At 40.9% G+C, this 20,599-nt stretch overlaps 2 protein-coding genes and 1 long non-coding RNA gene across 3 annotated transcripts in view; 2 read left to right on the top strand and 1 right to left on the bottom strand.

The window, feature by feature from the left end:
• The window catches only part of LOC116687009 (uncharacterized), an 18,182-nt gene extending 8,119 nt beyond the window's left edge, over positions 1–10,063 (top strand). The window contains exons 2-3 of the long non-coding RNA XR_004331447.1: positions 9,232–9,239; positions 10,054–10,063. This is a non-coding gene — a long non-coding RNA (uncharacterized LOC116687009). The remainder of the gene's footprint in view (positions 1–9,231; positions 9,240–10,053) is intronic.
• irf2bp1 (interferon regulatory factor 2 binding protein 1) lies at positions 5,196–12,035 on the bottom strand. The gene is made up of 3 exons (XM_032512071.1): positions 10,974–12,035; positions 10,306–10,642; positions 5,196–9,757 (listed from the first exon to the last, which is right to left on the bottom strand). Exons 1-2 carry the CDS (start codon positions 11,975–11,977, stop codon positions 10,348–10,350), a joined length of 1,299 nt encoding a protein of 432 aa, XP_032367962.1. The 5' UTR covers positions 11,978–12,035; the 3' UTR covers positions 5,196–9,757; positions 10,306–10,347.
• Positions 12,036–12,401: 366 nt separating this feature from the next.
• Positions 12,402–15,405, top strand: polr1g (RNA polymerase I subunit G). Its single transcript, XM_032512075.1, has 3 exons — positions 12,402–12,580; positions 13,334–13,475; positions 14,418–15,405. Exons 1-3 carry the CDS (start codon positions 12,466–12,468, stop codon positions 15,244–15,246), a joined length of 1,086 nt encoding a protein of 361 aa, XP_032367966.1. The 5' UTR covers positions 12,402–12,465; the 3' UTR covers positions 15,247–15,405.
• Positions 15,406–20,599: the final 5,194 nt, after the last annotated feature.

The raw sequence follows: 20,599 nt of genomic DNA on the forward strand, positions 1-20,599 counted from the left end.
GTGTGTGTGTGTGTGTGTGTGTCAAAGAGCGTGAAAGTCGTTGATTACCTCGCCATTTTCACTTCTCTTCAGCTAACACATTTTTTGAAGGCTTACTGACCACCGAATTCATTTCAGATTTTGAGTTTTGATAGTCAAATATTTGACTATCAAAATAAGACTATCAGAACATCAGAGATCCTTATCAGTAACATTACAACCCCAAACCCCCGAAGTTAAACCACACTGAGAAACCTCCCAGGACTAATTAAAACGGCCTTTCTCCTCATTTACAGTTCACTGCAATACCAGGTAAAGTAAACTCAGTATTAAAACTTAAAAATACCACTTGAAGTCACTGAAAGTTCCTTGGATGCCTATGTGCGTAAATGTGTGCGTAAATGTGGCTCGGTAAAGGCCTAAATGCGAGAGGCCTCCTTCCCTGAGGCCTCCGCAACCCTACGCCACAGAGAAATACAATAAATAATGTAATCCTGGTGTAATGCATAGGGCCGAACTCCTGTGTTGTGGAATACACATCGGCCTCGTTGCAGACGGAGGCCTGTGAATGTCAATGCCTCTGCCTAACGGCCAGTCAATGGGGATGTAATTGATGCGCAGGCGGGAGGTCGACGGGATTAGACTGAGAAACGATCCCGAGGAAATAAGAAAAAAAACAGGAAGGTAGGCTATGTGTGCACGCAGATGCACCAACATGTGCAGATATGTTTGAAAAAAACAAAAAAAAACAGACTCAGTGTTGGGCATCTTCGGGGTACATTTTATATTTGTAAAGTTCAGCGTCCACCTGATGGCTATGTTGCCTTCAGGGTTTAACCAATCGCAGGTGATGTAAGTGAATACATAAATTTACCAGCAAGTTATCAGCCAGTCATCATGTTTCCCACCTTCCTACATCAGCTGCAGCTCCGTGTGATCGTCTCCATGTGGCCAATCAGACTCTCTACAGGCCTTCACCTGTAAGGACTCGGCGATTATCGCCTGTTTGCAAAACGCTGTCAAATCGATTAACACGTGAAATGAGCTAACACCTCAGTGTCTGTAATGATGCAATTAAGCCTGAAAGAGATTCATCTTCTAATCATACTTTTTTTTTCTTCTTCTAAAGGATCAATACAACCAAAAAAAGTCTAATTTCAAGGAGGGACTCGCTTCCAAATAACCATCACATGGGAATCAACAGGGTTTCCATTTTATTCTGGTTTATAGCTGAACTTCTTTATCCATGTCTGACTGCAGCACTGTACACATCATTACACTAGCAACAAGAAACCAAAGAGTATCACATCTTCAGATACAGTTAAAAAAAAAGGTCAAATCAAAATATAGTGTCCAACCAGAGATTTCATTAGGCTGGATTCGGGTGGTGATTCATGTGTTGGATATTTCTGTTCCACTCGTAACTTTGCTTTTGTTGCCTTCAGGCACCAGTGGGGAATCTGATATCCTGAATTTCCAACACAGCATCACGTTCATGTTGCTCTGTTTTTGGATGCTCTGTTGAGTGCCATACACTTATTTCCAATAACCTACTCTTACTGCGATATACACATAAATTGTGTCCTCATCTTGGAACCTGGTTAATTTACTTGTTTCACACACACCTGCCAAAGGATGAGCATTGTATTTCGGCCATGACGCATCCAGCTGCAGCCCTGCATCATAATAACCATATTTCATTTGTGCAATGCGTCTTTAAGGTCCCATTTTTCCCCCCAACACACATTTAGCCACATCCTCTCTCTGCCGTTTTTCATTCAAATGGGCCTCCTATCGTCCATTAACACCTCTGTAATTGGTTTAACAATAGCTGACACTAATAGAGGAAGCGACAGATCGGCCTACCAGGGGCACGACGGCCCCCCACCATCTTCTTCTTTTTCAAAACACAAAGTGCGCCGCTCGTAGTTTATCACTTCACCAAAGATTCTCTGCAACTCCTAAATCGGTTCCAAGCAGTCTCTGTCCCTTCAGGCAGACTGAGGGAGGAGGCTAAGAGCGCCATCTTGTGGCAGTTTGAAAACAGAAAAGACTAGCAGTAAAAGAGTTTCTATGAAATGTTGGATTTTTTAATGTCTGATACTGATACTGAATTAAACTGAACAGCGTTCAACACTGTTATCAAAATAAGTCTTTTTTGCATCCTTTCACAGTACATGAAGTAAACTTCAAAACTTCAAAATAGAAAGCAGGAATTTAATTTCTTGCAAGTTGAATTTACCCAGATGCCAAAATTACAAAATGGAGCTGCCAAGACTTAAACGTCAACTCAGTCTTGAACTATTACTTACTTACTTCTTATCGTTAGGATTTTCAAAGAGAGCATGTAGGCTACTAAGAAGATTACACAAGATGAGTGTTCAACCAAAGATGATGTATATCCAATACATTTGTGTCCATGGTAAATACAATGAAAAACTATTACTGTTAGAAGTAAAATGTTCACGCATCAGTCTTATGAATTACATATTTGTGAAGGTACTTGCTTTGATAAGCACTGTCAGCTGTGAGACCTTAAATTCCATCCCCGACTCCTCCACTTGCCTCCCTTCCTCCCACCAAGGAGGCCCGGGAGACACGCGAGGAACTCATCGGAGGAGAGAGGTAACAAGCAAAGTGTGAGGCAAGCCCTATTAATATTTAAAAGCTAGACTAGATATGTGTTCATATCCAGTCAAAAAGAACATTTCTGCAATCTGTAACTACATTCTTCCTGTCCATAATTGTCATTTCAGATAACCGCAAAGACATTTTTCTAGGACAAATGACGTCACTTTTGCAGTTCATTTGTATTGGGGTTTATTATTACAGATATCTACAATTCAGTTGCAGATATCACACAGTTATGTGTGAATTACGCATATCTGCATCTGAATTGTAGATATCTGTAATTCCGGTTTGCGATTACACATTATTTTACGTATTTATGGATATCAAAAATAGAGCATGCACCATAATTTGCACTAGTCATAATGACGTTTGAGATAACTTTAACTTTTATTCTGCCTCAAAACTGAATTGCAGATATCTACAATTGTCATTTAAATCCATGACATAGGATGAGGATGATTTAATATAGACCTTATGGTCCCCTAATACTGTATCTGAAGTCTCTTTTATATAGACCTTAGTGGTCCCCTAATACTGATCGAAGTCTCTTTTATAAGACCTTAGTGGTCCCCTAATACTGTTCTGAAGTCTCTTTTATAGACCTTAGTGGTCCCCTAATACTGTATCTTAAGTCTCTTTATACAGACCTTAGTGGTCCCCTAATACTGTATCCAAGTCTCTTTATATAGACCTTAGTGGTCCCCTAATACTGTATCTGAAGTCTCTTTTATATAGACCTTAGTGGTCCCTAATACTGTATCTGAAGTCTCTTTTATATAGACCTTAGTGGTCCCCTAATACTGTATCTGAAGTTCTTTTATAAGACCTTAGTGGTCCCAAATACAGTATCTGAAGTCTCTTTTATATAGAACTTAGTGGTCCCTAATACTGATCTCGAAGTCTCTTTATATAGACCTTAGTGTTTTCTCTAATACTGTATCTGAAGTGCTTTTATCTAGACCTAGTGGTCCCCTAATACTGTATTGAAGTCTCTTTTATTAGAACTTAGTGGTCCCAAATACAGTATCTGAGTCTCTTTATATAGACCTTAGTGGTCCCCTAATACTGTATCTGAAGTCTCTTATATAGACCTAGTGTTTTCTCTAATACTGTATCTGAAGTCTCTTTTATATAGACCTTAGTGGTCCCCTAATACTGTATCTGAAGTCTCTATCCCAAAATTCAGCCTTGGTGCAGAATTCCAGCCACTAGAGCCAGTCCCACAATGAGCTTTCCTTAGTATGTGCCATTTCTGAGTGTGTAGCTTTTGGGGAGGAGGAGGAGGAATCTTGCCCCTTATGAGGTCATAAGGATTAGGAAGGAGGGGAAGATTCCAGATTGGCCTATCTGAGCTTTTTCTCAAAGGCAAGATTTTTCTCAAAGGCAGAGCAGAATACCCAGGGCTTGGTTTACATCAATTGCCATTTCTAGCCACTGGAGGACCAGAGCCAGGCTGGGGGAACGCATATTAATGTTAAAAAACCTCATAAAGTGATATTTTGAAGCCACGGGACCTTTAAGAGGTGTGATGAGTTGAATGTTGTTTTTCAATGTCATCATTGCAGATATCTCCATCTGTCGTTTTGACTCAAAATTACATCACAGATATGTTGAATGACAAGTCCAACTGAAGGAAGAGATAAAGGTGACTGTGGTATTGGTATTTTTTTTTAGATTTATCCAAGGCATTTGACACTATGGGTTTTGGTGTCTTATGAATAAATTACATCATTATGGAATCAGAAGACTAGCTGTTTCAGAAGTTATTTGGCAGACAGCAATATGTAAATATTAAGGAACAAATTTCCATAAGCAAACCATCAAATTTGGAGTCCCCCAGGGATCCATTTTGGGCCCTCTCCTGTTTTTATTATATATTAATGACTTTGAAAATTCCACTATGGTTTTACACAAAGTTCGTGTTATGAAGGAAGAGATATTGATCATGTATTCAACATGCCTTCAGATGTTATTGACGCTGTGCTTTGTACACTGCAAAATGTCAAAGTCGGTCACCTGTGACTATTGTTGGTCTTCTAGCCCACTGGTATTCAGGTCACCCCCCCAATCACCTTCTGTATTGTATAACCTTGCTGCAAAACCTATTGCCCCTGGGACAAAAGACAGGTATGTGCCTTGCCAATCAGTTGAATTTACCACAGGTGGAGTCCAAACAAGGTGTAGACACATCTTAAAGATGATCAAGAGAAATGGGAGACACCTGAGCTCAAGAGTCTGATAGTATATGCTTTGCAGTCACATTTGTATGTAAATAATGCCTGAATGAGCCCCTATTTGTGTAATTTATGCATAACTATAGCATGTGAACTCTCCAGGTCATGAAAACATTGGGGTCCTCATTCAATTGCAGCTCTGGTCCTGTTGGAACAGTTGCAGTCTCTGTAGCCGTGATGCCAACCAATGTTATCCCAGGTAAAAAAAAAACAAGAACAAAATCAAACAAACAAAATTACAAAAACATTCATCTACTTATGCTTGAAGAATTGTCTTATCTTTTTACTCACAAACAAACTATTTAACATGATATAATGCCAGTGTTAAAACACAAGAAACAAAAAAAAATTAGTTTTTCCATCCAATTTATTCCTTTTTTCTATTTTGTACATGAAGCTCCAATAAAACCAACAGATCTCAAGATGACACATACATGAAAAGAAGAGAGATGCGAGGATAGACCATATCAAGACAATAAATGGCTGGCCGACTTTACAAAGGCTTTGGGTGAAAGCAAAAATACGTCTGATGGCAATTGAAGGGAAACAGATTCAGGTTAATCACTGACTAGACAATTAAAAATAAACCATTGAACTCCTACTTCCCCTGAGGCTCCCAGACACACAGACGGTAAACATTTAAAAAAAAAAGGCACTTAACAAGGGATTGCATGATGTATCAGTGCATATTAAACTTAAATTCCACTTCTTCAAAGACATTTCTCTACAACAGACCTGACCCGTGGGATATTGTAGAAAGCCTGTATAAGTATTTGTTGCATACCATAGACATTTACTATATATAAAATCCCATTAGTACAGTAGACCACACAGGCCTGTAAACTGTAACGGCTTGATGAAGAAAGCCGGTTAAGACCTGGCCAAGGAAAAAAAAAATAATGCAGTATAATATATATATACTGTATATATATATTCCTCTTTAAACTTTTTTATCCGGAAAACATAAATTTGGGCATAAAATTACCTTTGGTTTGTCTGTGCTTCTGTACTGACGAGTACATGCTGCACATAAAGAGAGAATCCACCAAAAAACTAATTTGTTGTAATGTGTGATTATTAAAATGTTAAACTGTTACATTTAGGAACGTGAAATCCCTGCACATTCTTTTGTAACTGGCAAATGAAGTCTGGATTAGATGTTCAGTATGACTGGTCGTCCACATTCGTTCTCCTGACATGGATGTGAACGGAAAGCAAATTCAACCGAATGTGAGGTTGTTTGTTTAAATTAAGATCAGATTAATTTCATCATCTGCAAACTGAAAAAATATATACTTTTAAATACAGTGTCCACTACATATAAGTGACAGGTGTTAAGAAGTCTCCTTTCAGGAGAAACAAATTCATGTACAACAGTTAAACCTTTCATGATTACAGATAGAGCCCGACAGATATTAGGCATTTTCCAAACGATCGGTATCTGCATTATAATGGCCGATAAATGTTTTTTTTTTTTAATTAAGTATTCATTTATCAGAATCATTTGTCATTATAAATGATTCTGATAAATGAATATTTAAAAAATACTCATAACCATGTAATGCGTGTTGGTGCTGCATACTTTGTCCAGCAGAGGACGCTCTACAACGTCCCTGTTGGACACCGATTATTTTTTTTTGTTGATGTATTTTTGTTCAAAGGACTTTTTATATTTTTTTAATTTTTCATAATTGTTTTTATTATTATTGTTTTAATTTTATTTATCAGAACTTTAATATATTTTGATGTTCTTCTGTTCTGACCATAAAACAAGTTTATTTTTTAATTGCATTATCATATTATCTTGGTGAGGATTCATAAATAACTACAAATAACAATAATAATGTTAGGGAAATCAATGTTTTGTTTTGCGTTTCTGGATTATTTTTATAAATATAAACGTATATATAAAAATAATCGGCCGATAGATCGGAATATCGGATTTTAAATAACCAAATAAATAACCAAATATTTGTATAGATATCAGCCTTAAAAGTCCTTTATCGTCGGGCTTTAAGTACAGAAGAACATTTTCCGCTTTTAGGTGGATTCTCACTTAAAAAAAAACTAAAGGTTTAAGAAATGATAAATACAGCATTGTTTTTAATTACATATTCCAAACTGGTGCATATGCTATAACTAAGGATTGCACATACTATCATAGATCTATACAGTATATAACATTTAAGTATAAAATATAGTCCTAGGCCTATCGATAGATATCTTTTCATATACATTCGGGGTAAAGCGTAGGCTGGGCTGGATCTTGTATGAAAGCAACATTTAAATACAGTTAAACAAAGAGTCTCTGTGGCTGCTCTATGCTTTGACACATCAACTGGTTGTTTCTACACACTCTATTCTCTGAGTCAAAGTCAACATTACTTTGCGCTGAAGAAAAATACAAATGCACAGACACATAGAGAAATGTCACTACTGGCATTCTGTCCATAACTCATGTCGGTTTCATGTTTTTTGTATATATGTATTTTTTTTTTTTTTTTTTTTTTTTTTAAACAATATGATTGTGCACCAAGACATAGCTACAGTCATAAAACAAAAATAAGTTGAAATTTAAGGTACACTTTGTCATGATAATTGTCAGTGTCATGTCAGTTTTTAATGTTAATCCTAGTTGTAGAAGCACAAAGATTTTATTAGACCGAGCACTAGCAGAGGAAAATGGCATGGCGCGTTCCAACTTGTTTCAACTCACAACAGCTTGTATTTTTGTTCCAACAGTCTGATATCTGACCGCCTGCTGCAAGTTGCCAGCCAAAGTTTGTTCACCACTGGGAAAGATAAAGAACAACCGTGGCCCCGGTTTTAGCATTTCAACATTTGTGTTGGATTTGTCCAAACAAGTTTTCTGTGCTTTCCCATGCAAATACACTATCGCGTGTATTGTTACAATAAACACTGGAGCGTGGCTACTTGCTGTGAGTTTGAGCAGCATCATTTGAAACTATAAACAACCTTATATTAGGCCTGCTAACAAGCTACCGTTAGCAAATAAAACCAGTGATATATTAATACACTAGTGACCAGATAAGAGAAATAGAGACATTTCAGTAGTCCTGTTGGCACTGGTCGTTTCATAAGGTGCATAATCAAGTGGGACAGTTGCTTATGTGATTACAAAATCTTTCAAAAGATTGCAATGATGATATAGGTTTTTGTTTGTAGAAAAGTGAGAAAGGACTGGTGGAGTCTATACGTGGCTTCAGCCCGTTTGTGTCCAGCTGCTAACAGTAGCTAGCTGGCAGTGCTAATGTGGGCATGATCAGGGCTGCGCTTCATTAGTTGTTTTTAACATGCCCTCCTTCACTTCCCCTCAGCCCTTGGTATGATGTCATAGCATATGTGAAATGGAACAGACCTGCCCTCGTTCACTATAAGCCCAAACTATACGGATCGACCGCCAGTTGTAGGCTTAGTACGTTTTAATATCCATCTTGTTTTTTATTAATTATGGCTTTTTATCCCCATTTAATGTTCATTCTATGTCTGCTTATGTCACGCAATTTTCTTATTGTACAATAGGCCTATTTCTTGTATGAAAGGCGCAATACAAATATTTATAAAAAAGTATTAGTACTGCTTTTTACACATCATAAATACCTGCAGATTCATTTCAATGAGGCTTGGCAATCAGCTGCATGAGTTTTAGATTTAGAATTGTGTGATCTGTATCATTATTAATTACATTACACATACAACTATCTTGTAAATAAAACGTATAAAGTAGTGCTGTCAGTTAAACGCGTTATTAACGGCGTTAACGCAAACCCATTTTAACGGTGTCATTTTTTTATCGTGAGATTAACGTTCTTTTTGGACTAGCAAACTTTGTAGTTTTTTTACACATGATGCTGCAACAACTAGTAACGTTAGAAAAACTACAACAACCCCACAGATCTAGCTAGACAGGAAACAACAACAACAACAGGCACGCCCACACACTTGTTTGGGCTTGTGAGCGGGCCAAAGAGTAGTAACGTTACGTTTTGAGTGGATGGCGAACGGGAGACGCCGAAAAGGACGCAGATAAGATTCTGAATGGAAAGTTTACTTTTTAAAAAGTTGCCAAATATTCCATTGACCAGACCAAAGTGATCTGTGTGTCGCAGCACGTCCAGTCTGAAATATCCCTTGAAGGCCAAGCACACAGCTGATGCCAATTCCCCCCCCGTCTAAGTATTTTTTTACCCTTTTATTGATGGACAGTATTACATTGTGAGAATATACATTGTGTGTATATGCCAATGTTGTTTTCAATTAAAAAACATTTGCACAATGCCGGTCGATCCACTTTTCCATGTTTATACGATAATTAAAATGCAAAAAAAAAATAGGACGAAAAGAAATAAAGGGACATTTAGAGTAGATAAAAATGTGCCAAGACCAAACCAAGGATCTAGTTTCTTGCCCCAAATGTATAACTGCAATGTATTGTGGGTGATATCCACCTCTGGAGTGACCGTCGTTATTCACACGCTCCCTCAGCCCTCTGAGGGTTGATCTCACCAAGTTCACTTCATTTTTTTAGACAATTGGAACCATACTTAAGATGGGGGCAGGGATTCCCCCCCCCAGGGCAAGTGCTTAGGGGAAGTGAACGAGAGCATGTTGAACCACTATTGAAACGCAGCCCAGTTGTTTTTACACAACTAATCCTAACACAACAAAAAGTAGCCACTGTTCAGCTGTTGATTGGCCCTGAATGTCTGATTCCAACAGTACAGCGAAGGCAATTTTAGGTCGGATAATGTTGATAGAATTGGGTGATGTTAGTAGTTGAAGTCAAGACCTGTGCAATGGAGGTTTTCTGAACTGTGAGCCAGTGTGTTGCTTCTCTTCTGGATGTCTCAGAGCTCCATTGCAGACGTCTCTTTCCGGTATGCGATTCAAATCTGGAGTGACAAAAAGCAGAAACAAACATACAACGTAAAATTACACATATACTACTATAGCAAAGCTGTGTGGTTTAGATTGGGCACATCTAGTGGGGCATAAACAAATACAGTTACAACACATGTACAATACTCTAACGGCCTCTAATTAAGGAGATTATTGCAGACTGATAGATCAATTTGTATCACTCCTGTCTCTCTTAACCTCATCCATCTAGGTAACATGAATGATTTTTTATAATTCCAATATGCCAAACAGCCTGGATGATATCAATTTGGGTGAATCGATAATTTAGGACAAAATTATTGATAAAATAATAATAATAATAATAATAATAATACAAAATGCCTGTCCAATTGAAATGAAAACGATTCATGTAGTCAACAGATAAGTCAACACAAACATCCACATTCAGAACTTGGAGCTGCTGAGAGGACTGACAAAAGCATTTCTTGAAGATGGGAGTAAACTTTCGTCTATAGTGGTCTCACAATCCAAGATGCTGTCAGACTTCAGACTATGGGTTGTCAGATGTCTGTGGACCTGCCTGTTGCTGTGGGTCCTGGTCCGGTTTCCATGGAAGCCATCATCACGTGTCTCTCTCTTTCTTGACGGTGACATCTCCGCTGGCAGCTCCCGCTCCACTGGCAGCTCCGCTCCCGGCCGCGGCCGCAGCTCCAGGCCCGTTGCCGGCTCCAGATGCAGCCGCTGACGCAGCTCCTGCTCCGGCAGTGCCGAGTATGGTGGACACCTCTCCCTGCATGAAGGCCCAAGGGGGACTGTTGGGAGAGTTGTCCAGTGGACAGCGCTCTCCGCTGGGGCAGTACACCTCCCCATCGCCCCGCCGGCTCTGGATGTACACTCTCGTGCAGGGGAAGCAGAACCTATGTTTTATGGAGGTACAGGAGACGTTATTACAATTACTAGCGAGACATAACTATTAGGGATACCAAGAACTAATGATTTTTTAAATGTTTTTTAGTCTAAAAAATGTATGCAAAAAAACTAATAAATGATCAGAAACTAAAATATTGTCTTGGATTGCTTACTTGGTGTGACTAAAAGCCACATACAAAGCATTTTATTCATGGAAACACACATTATATATGTATATATATATATATATATATATATATATATATATATATATATATATAGATAGATAGATAGATAGATAGATAGATAGATAGAATACAGATAGCAAACAAAACAAACCTATGCCCAGGCACTGATGGACACTGAACAAAGTGTGTGTCTTCCAGCCTCTCATGACACAAGGTGCAGGACAGAGTGTTTCCAGTTGAATGAGTGCTGCTGGCAGATGCTGATCCCAGCTCAGAGGCACCGCTGTGGGGTAACGCTGCAGCTGTGGTGGCTGCCTCTGCTGAGGTGCTGGATCCCAGGGGCTCCCCTCCGGACCTTGCAGTTAGGGGACGTGGCTGCCTGGCTGGCGACGAGGCAGGCTTGGGGCTGGTTTGGCTCACCCCTCCAGCCAGGGTCGAGGTAGAAGAAGGGATGCCCGTGCTCTTACTGGCACTGCTGCCGGCCACAGCAGTGTGGATCTGTGTCTGCATCTTGGGCTGATTCTGGGACGAACTGAGCTCTCGTTCCAGCTCCGGAGTGATAAAAGGAGCTATCCCCATCCCTAGCTGTCTGCGGCTCATCTCGGCCAGCACCGGGGCAGGGAAGATCATGGGGCTGCTCATTGGGGCTGTCCTGGCGGTTAGACCCGCCGGCATGCCCGTAAGTAACCCATGGGGAATCCCTGCAATACTTTGACTCACTAAATTAGGAGGGATGGCAGCGCCTAGCATGGGTCTTCGGCTGCCGCTGGGGCTCTGACGGTTCAATTCTTGAGGGTGCTGGCCGTCGCGGTGCAGCCCGTTGGGCGGCACACGAATAGCTGACACGGTGCTTTCTCCTCTTCCGCCCCTGTCAAAGCGGTCCATGTGCTGTCTGCCTCCATCCACGTCTCCTCTGCCCGATGTGCCGTGTTTATTGGGCGAGGGACCAGGTGACCTGACGTTACCGTCCTGCATCCCGTGAGTTCGTTTCAAATGTCGGGCATTTGTTATAAGGAACTCAATCTGATTAGCTCCCTCGTAGTTTACGCAGCCACGGCAAACCACTTCGCTGAAGTCCCACACCACAGTCCACGGCATCTTTGGCAGGTCGCACAGGTAGCACCACTGGCGCCTGGAGGAGGAGGGGGACGACATGGCTGGCCAGCTAGCTAGCTAGCTACCCTGAGCGGGTTCAACGACAGACGTTAGCTAGCTAGGTTAACCTATTTAGCTTAGACAGGTGCACGCCCTCCCTTTGCTAACGACTTTTTACTTTAACGGACTTCAAACCGCTTCAGATACATTCTTCGGATATAAATGTAGACCAAACCTTTGGATTGTTTTCGCTATTTAAAAAAAAAATATATATATATGTTTGTTTTGTTTACCCACTTCGGCCTGCTCTCGCCTGCTGTCAACTGCTTCCCCGACGGACGCTGCAACGTTACGTAACCTAAGCACGGTGCATTATGGGTGTTATAGTTTCCTTGCCGTGTTATGCCAATGTGAACCCACTCTTGGTTTCTGGTTTTAGAACTACAACCAAACTGGCACGGAAGTGACGTAATTAAAGATGCGGCGTTCATTAGGCGTCAACACATGTGCGTCGGCCGTAGCCATGCGTTTTGAGATAGAAAACTTAAATGTTAGAAGTTTGTAACATAAAAATGCCTAGACACGTTTCATCATCATCATCATCCAGCGAAGATGAAGAAGACAATAATACTGCAGAATCCCCTGTAAAGCAAAAAGAAACCGGTGAGTTAACACGCACGGGTTAAAAAAAGCTGGTGGTAATGGTCAGTTAGGTTACACCAGCTTTATAACGGCAGCTACAATCAGAAATATAATGCAAGTAAGTAAATGCACAGTAGGCCTACTGCAGTAAGCAGTGACGGACTTGTTAGGGTTAACGCCGCTATTTTTACATTTTAACTCACTAAAACGGAAAAAAAACGTCTTAGGACAAATGTGAAACAGTCTCAAAAGGATGTACGTCTCTATGTACGTATCAGTGTCTCTCTGATGTATAGATTTATGTGTAGGGTATCTGAGTCAGAAAATGACATAATCACTGTTTTGGCGAACCCTGTACGTAGTTCTGTCAGATTCTCCTCCAGATTGTGGAACCATTGGCGAACATGTCTCTATACTATAAACTGAACATTGTGGAAGGCTTTATTTTATTTTATTTTTTAGTATTTTGTATTTTTGTGTTTGTAAATGTTCTTATTTTGATATGGATCCCCCTGGGTCTGAAATAAAGTTTATTATCTAGCTAAGCATTTGCCGTGTAGTTGTGTTTCTACTGGCACCATAGAAACATATTTCATAGAGACAATCCACACAAGTAATGTGACACTGATACCAAAAGCTAATCCAGTGAAAAGTGAGCACACACAGCTTTTATTTAGGTATTCTTTCTCAGGGCTCATATTGTGTATTTCTTATGCTTGGTGTTATTTTATTCATGAAATGATGATGGCGTGCGGTTCTTGTCTGTCTCCACAGATAAGAAGACTACCAGGTTCCAGTGTCCTCCAGACTTTGTGTCTTTCTGCCATAAGCCCTGCAGCACAACTCTCACAGAGAGTCTGACGAACAATAACGAGTTATGGCTCATTAAAGCTCCTGCCAGCTTTAACCCAGAATGGTGAGCACAATCATCTTAGGCCCTTAATTCCACAGGAGAGATAAAGACATGAAAGAGGAGATAGAATAACGTGCATCAAAGGGCCACAGGCCGGAGTCGAACCGCGGCCGCTGCATCGAGGAGTAAACCTCCATGCATGTGCGCCTGCTCTACCAACTGAGCTAACCCGGCCACTTGTTCTCCCGCTTTTGAGGCTCCATATAAGGTGCCAATAAATTAAGTCTGAGCCTAAGAAAACTTTACTGAACAATGGCCACTAGTGACAGAAAAACAAATCCTAATAGTAGTACAAGGAGATAACAGTCATGAATCCAGCGAGAGACTCATTAATGTAATCTGTTTGACAGTGTTGATTTTGGATTTGATTTATTTATCTACGACAATAAGTAAAAAAAAAAAAAAAAAAATGTAAAGGAAACCAAGAAAACCCTCAATGGGCTAGGCGTGTTGGGTTCCCTTAAAATAATTCAATGAAGGGTAGCATATAGGAAATAATTAAGAAAACATAGTCTCTAAAAAAGGTACGGAAGAAAAGAACAATTAAATGTGGAGAGGAAATAAAGAATGAAGAAAAAGAGGAAAATAAAGTAGTCATGCATTGCTACCGTTATTAGCTATTACAAGATACTGGTCATGCCAGACCAAGTGACTGCGTCAACAAAATTCCTGAGTGTTTTAAATGAGCGTTTTTATTGCTTTTGAATTTAACAATTGTAAAGTTACACAGTCTCACTTTCAACTATCTCTGCTGCAATTTATGTGTTAGGATAAGCGGGGGTTAGTCCGATTGACATGTAGTACGTGACAGTGGGACAGTTTGTTTCTTTTGGGGCCAGCAAGTGGAGCTGGAGAGAAGCTCCATGGTAAATTATGTTGTAGTTAAGTTTTCCGGCATGCTTTGTGTGTGTGACGCCTAACCTCCCCTCTCCTCCCTCCACCCAGTTTCAGTGGCATTAAGTTGCCCCTCTCAGGTCTCCAGACCGTGAAGGTCCCTACCGCTGCAGGCAGAGCCAATACTGGGGGTGGCCAGCAGATCTACAGCATCCTGGCATCCACCCACGGTACCTCAGACCTCCGCCTGCTCACCAGCGACAAGCAGTCGTCAGATGCCGTGGTTTTTGGCCCCCCGTTTTCAGGCCTGCTAAATGTGTGTGAGAGCTATGGAGACAGCAGAGCCAACCTGGCCCCCCAGGTCATCCCTGCAGCTCCAGCACCCTCCATACCCCCTGGGCTGAAACAGCGCTTCCATCCCTTCGGCAGTAAGACCCCCACGCTGACCTGCGTGGCAGAGAGTGAGGCGGATGGAGCCGCCTTTGGGCCCTCGTCTGCAACTCTCCGGCCCCTGGTAGTCAAACGTTTCATAGAAGAAACATGGCGGGAGGATGAGGAGGAAGGGCGGAAAAAGAAGAAGAAGAAAAAGAAAGAAAAGCAAATAAAGGCAGAACGTGGGGAGGAAGCGGAGGCGCAGGGGGTGGTGAGAGTGAAAGAGGAACCTGTAGCTGAAGTTCAGGACGAAGTCATGATGGAGCTCCCCTTCCAGGGGGGCGACGTTTTGGAAGAGAGGAGGAAAAAGAAGAAGAAAAAGAGGGACAAGGAGCGAGAGGACAGGGAGCGAGAGGAGGTGGAGGAAGGCTTGGAGCCCAGTGTGAGGGTGAAGGAGGAAAATGTAACAGTGAAATGTGAACCAATAGACACTTTGTATGGTGACGTTGTGGAGGGCTCGGGAAAGAAAAAGAAAAAGAAGAAGAAAAGCAAAACCGATGACGACTAGTCTATCGTCGTTTTGATGTTTTGTTTATATTTTGACCTCATGAGCCCATCTGGGAGCCATTTTACTAAAACTGACTCCGTCATTTTGATAGATTGCCAAATGCAAGGCTTGCTTTGGCAGGACATTGCATTCCGAAAAAAAAGAGCACATCCTGAATCAATTGAACAGTGACTTAAATTATAAAATGGATTAATCCCAGCGTCTTTAAGGCCAAAGTTCTTCTCATTTTACACTCAAAGTGGCAGTTTTACACACAAAAAATGTGTGCAGCGGCATCCATGACTAGTAAGAGTGGACATAAGGGGAACCTCTGTTTGCCTGCCTGTCAAATTGTGGTAGATTTTATGGGATTATGCTCACATTGTGTTGCTGTGTACATATTGACACACACACACACACACAGGCTGGTTATGGTGCTGATTGGCAGCAGGATCAGTAAACTAGAGGTGATATAAAGACAGAATGATGGTTCACTGTCTGTCACGTCATATTAATAGTATTATTTTTTTTTTTAAAGGATCCCAGTCACATGTATTGGAAATTACCTGTTCCAAAATATACTGTAAAAGTGATTAAAGTAAATGGGGAAAAAAACAAACCTTTTTTTTGTTCTCCAGTCAGGGTTGTGCAGGTCGTGCAACATTTTCCTCTCATGCCTTGACAGAGCAGTGATTTTATCCAGAAGGAATGGAACTTGAACTTGTTAGATTGTGCAACAATAGGAAAGTGCCCAATTAGCACATCTGTGGTTTTTCTGTTGATCTGAGATTTTTGGTGGACGTCAAGTCATTGTGGAAGGCAAATGTTTGCATGAAGGTAAGTGAGGACTAGTACATTTGGCCCTACACTATGTTGTTGATAAGTTCACATTATTTTAACCAAACCATAAATTGGAAAAAGTTCTCCATCTCCACTTCCAGTATGAAAGTATTTTGTGTTTTGGCCTCCATTCAATAGGTCCAGAGCAGAGCTTTGTGACGATCTTTATGATCTTTTCAGTGGCTTTTCAACTCTACCATTACTATAATAAATATACAAGGAACATCATGACTATGATTTGTTGGCATGTTGAAAGTCATATTTAAATAATACTGCATGCCTGCACAAAATATTGGCATCATAAACCTATATTGGTTGATCCCAAGTCTATAAATCTCTGGATGTCCATCGCCAGCAGAAATTCCATTTACCTCACTGCAACAGAAAAATAAGCCACGCTGACAGGAAGATGGCGCCACACTCCAGCCTGTTTCCCGTGTGGCTCAGCCTCAGAAAAACCTCCCAGCTTATTATTTACATGCTACTATTTATTTTCACAAATTTAACACAGATCCTCTGTTGCTGCCCAGGCACGCCTAAAGAAAGGATTTATAATTGTCTTTCCCCATTTTCCAACAGAAGCAAATCATCAGATCTCAGTAACATTGAGGTGAATGATCTCGGCACAGGCTGTGCATCCCGCCCCCCCCCCTACCCTTCTCTCCCCCCTCCACTGCTCCCCTCTCCTTGCTCTGCACCGGAGCATGGTCCTGTTTCTTAATGAGCTCGGGCACCTCTGGCGCTATCACTCTCACCATCTGTAGTAACCCTCTGCACATGCTGGAAGGATTTATTGATCCAACCCCATGTGTGCATTCACATTTTTCACAAACTTTACTCTTTCTAGAGGTCAACCAGACCCAAAATGAACAAAACCATGTTAGAGTTTAAAAATTGAGTAACCTTAACATACCAAAGATCATTTTTAAAATAGTTTTCTGCTCACTGAATAGGACTTTTCTTACCATCATGACGTCTGGGTTTTCGGTTTAGCAGGCAGTCATTAAAGCAGAACGCCACAGATGCTGGATCAAGCGTTTCCCAGTGAGTCACATCTAGTGCCAGATTTCTGTGTATCCTCACAGGTATGTTGAATGTGATTGTGGCCGTCTGTGCTTCAGATCCAGGGTTTGCAGGCCTGAGTGCATATGCCTGTGTGTGTGTGTGTGTGTGTATGTCTGCTTCCTTTCAACAGACAAAAATATGTTCTTAAATTTTCAACGTGATGTATCTTTTCTTATCTTTTTTTGTAAAAATGGTATCTGTGCCAGTCACTTTATGTTAAACCAGTAAGAACAAACAAAACAAATGTCACATTTTTGGAACTACTAAATAGAATTCCTCTCTCTTTGGGATTTCCCATTTGTTTACACGTTTTGAATGATCCAATTCAGTGTTATGGCAAAATATTCAATGTTACAAACACCACTCGTATCCAACAAAATCCTAGGCAAAAGGTGGAGCTGGGATGCAATGAGTAAATCACCCGTGTGACACCTGTCGTGCTAATATTACCTAAATGATGTCTCACATAGTACCTTCCTAATGGGACATTCATTCTCATAATTGCCAGCAGGAGTTTTGAAATTTGACATTTATGTTTTGCAAACCTGAACCCAAGACCCTGCGAAGGTCTGCAGGTCTCTCACATTTAGAGTTCACTATCAGACTAATTTAATGTGAAATGCACAGGAGGATGGAGTCACAGAATCGTGATTCCCTCAAATTATCTGCTCTCACAGCCATTACTTCCCTTCTTCTTCTCTGCTGTGCACAGAAGCTCTGACTGGGTCTTCATTTACACTTCCTTCACTACGTTTGCTTCCAAGGAATGGAAAAATAAGGATCTTTTTTTAGAGAAGCAGGTTAGTGACAAGCAATTTCAAACGCACACCTGCTGGGAAAATGATGATGGGGAGAGTAGGAGGAGTGATTAATGCTGCGTTCTATTGACTTCGGAAGTCAGAGCTATGAACTGGGAATAGCACTACACCATCATTGGCCGTGTTCCAGACACATGTTGAAAAACCATTACATGTAATGGGTTGGGGGAATTCTAGCCAGGTTAGCCATCAGCAGTATCTGTTGATAACAAGGCATTATGTGGTATTTTGCGTAGCAACTTGTCCACTGATAGAAGATGGACAGTATTGTCTGTGGATGATTTAACGAGACACAAATAAAACAGAAGAGTAAGAAGAATAAATGCCATATTTTTTGCAGCTACTGTTGATGCTCGGAGCGGCCATGTTGGATCGTGAGGTTGGGGTTGGAGAGCTTCCACTGGCTTTCCAATTTGGAAATCCAACTCCAGGTGGCGTTCCAGTTGACATTTCCAACTAGGAACTCGGAAATTCAGACTTCCCAGTCCAGCTGGAAAGCAGCATGGTCCCTGCTTATTTAAATGTCTGCTCAAGTGCCCTTGAGCAGGGCACTTGAGCAGGGCACTTCACCTAAACATGTCCAGAACAATGCAGCAGTACAGTGCTGCCTGCAGGTGTGAATGTAATCACCTAATCTAAAATGGAAAATATGGATGCTCACTCCAATTTCCTCCCGTAAATTTAAAGGGGGATCGTGTCTGTAGTTTTAGCCCCTCTGTGCCTGCCTCGCCAGTCTGAAAAAGCAAGGAATTAGACCCTGAATCTAATTTATAGCAACCTGATTCTGTAAGGTGGTCCCTCCCTTCCAGTACTTTATGCTGTGACACCACCAGGACTCACACTGCAGCTGGAGGATCATGCTCTGGCCTTCAGTGAAGCGTGTTAATAAACAGGTAAACTTTCCACTGTAGAGAGAAGCAGACGTCACCATGGATGCCGAACGAGCTGTGTTATAGTATGAGTTGCTGCCTTGCGAAGGTGTAACATCCTCCAAAATAACATGCAAATGCTATAGATAAATATGCGTGTATAGGATTAAGGGCCCTGTTTTTACGATCTAAGAGCACATTGCGAAGTGTTTAGGCGTTTAGGGCGTGTCTAAATCCACTTTTGCTAGTTTGAAAAAGGGCTCCTGGTTCAAAAGGGTTGTACTTAGTGTCTTCATTAATTTATTGGTGTGTTTTGGGCGTCATCTCCCATTCCATTTAAAAGACAGGCGTGTTTGTACCTTGGCGCATTGCTATTATGATGGTCGATTTGCACCATCATATTTTAATTTGTAATCTTTTGCAAGGCACATTTTACTAATTTGTTGTTAAAATAACAATGAAATGCTGCTGTATTGCTTTGCCCCACTACGCAAGGACACGTCCAAACAACATCTCTTCTACGTCCAATTTTTCTCCCCTGAAGGCGCAGACTGTGACGCCAGATGACGTCTTTTGTCCAACGTCCACCGTACGTCCAGTATTGATGTTGACAGGACTTCTGTATAAGGGCTAATTGCAGTCCAAATGTGGCCATTGTGGACATCTTTTCTACGTTAAATTTAAACTCATTTCAGACGTTTTTGTACTGCTTCTTGGCTCTGTGCGTCCAATATCAGAAGGTGGCATACAGTTTCCGTTTATTTTCCGTTGTATCAGCAGCAGATAACTGGCAACGCAAAGGTGTAATTCATTTCCAGTTAAAACCTGCTGCAGCTGCTGAGCCAAACAAACCTACAGGAAACAGGTAATCAACTGCGCCGGGTGCAAGATAGGGCCCTCGATGTTAATTGGGAGACAAAGTGATATTTTATGATGCTCGCCAAGGTTCAGCATAGAAAACAAGCAGCAGTATTGCAGGCAAAAAAAGCTATAAAGGGAAATTCTAATGTTAGCATCTTGGCTAAGCTAGCTTCAACAGTTTGCAACCCCCCTGCATTAATCACTGTCCTGCCTGTTTTTCCACTATGGTATAGTATAAATAAATTGGACCTATTTTGGTGTGACTGCAGCATAAATGCAAGAGCATGGAGTAGAGCTCGTTTAAAAATACAATGCCAAATGAGGAATGGGACAGAACTTTGTGACTATTTAAATAGCGTGAGGCTGACATTTAACATGTAGTTGAATTAAAATGGAGTCTTTCTTCAATCTATATTTATAAGTGAAATAATGGCATTGGATCAATTCAAACGAAAATGTGGGATATCCTTCAATATGGCAAAACGTACATGCAAACATAAAGTGACAGTGGAGGCAGAGAGGACAGGAAGAGTGATATAAGGACGGAATAAGTCAGTTTATTTAACAGAATGATCTCCTTTTCTCTTTTGAGATCAACAGTTTTATTTAGTTAGTTCAGTTTTTTATGTGTGGTGAGGAAACCTGGTATAACTCTAAGTGCATTTGGAAATGCTCCATTCTACCCCCACTGGAGCTGATAATGGCATTATATTCTGGATGCATGCTTTGTGGAGGAGCAGTGGAGGACACAAAACAATAATGTAGTACTACAGGTGCAGTGGTGTTAACTTCTCTCAGGGGAGGCTCATTGTGGATCTATTGCTCTGATCACTGCACAACTGTGAAAATACTTCCATAATACATCTTAACTGAGCAGCCTCAAGCTTTTTTTATATAATGATTTATGAAACGTTAATGTTG

This window comes from Etheostoma spectabile, chromosome 3, assembly GCF_008692095.1.
Source record: "Etheostoma spectabile isolate EspeVRDwgs_2016 chromosome 3, UIUC_Espe_1.0, whole genome shotgun sequence".
Taxonomy (NCBI): domain Eukaryota; kingdom Metazoa; phylum Chordata; class Actinopteri; order Perciformes; family Percidae; genus Etheostoma; species Etheostoma spectabile.

What these genes read in the sequence shown, in the direction of transcription:
- irf2bp1 (XM_032512071.1), bottom strand. Translation starts at nt 11,977, where the DNA reads ATGTCGTCCCCCTCCTCCTCCAGGCGCCAGTGGTGCTACCTGTGCGAC. An exon ending in CCATCAGTGCCTGGGCATAG is followed by an intron (nt 10,643 to 10,973) that starts GTTTGTTTTGTT and finishes CATAAAACATAG; the next exon opens with GTTCTGCTTCCCCTGCACGA.
- polr1g (XM_032512075.1), top strand. Translation starts at nt 12,466, where the DNA reads ATGTTAGAAGTTTGTAACATAAAAATGCCTAGACACGTTTCATCATCA. An exon ending in TGTAAAGCAAAAAGAAACCG is followed by an intron (nt 12,581 to 13,333) that starts GTGAGTTAACAC and finishes CTGTCTCCACAG; the next exon opens with ATAAGAAGACTACCAGGTTC. An exon ending in GCCAGCTTTAACCCAGAATG is followed by an intron (nt 13,476 to 14,417) that starts GTGAGCACAATC and finishes CCCTCCACCCAG; the next exon opens with TTTCAGTGGCATTAAGTTGC.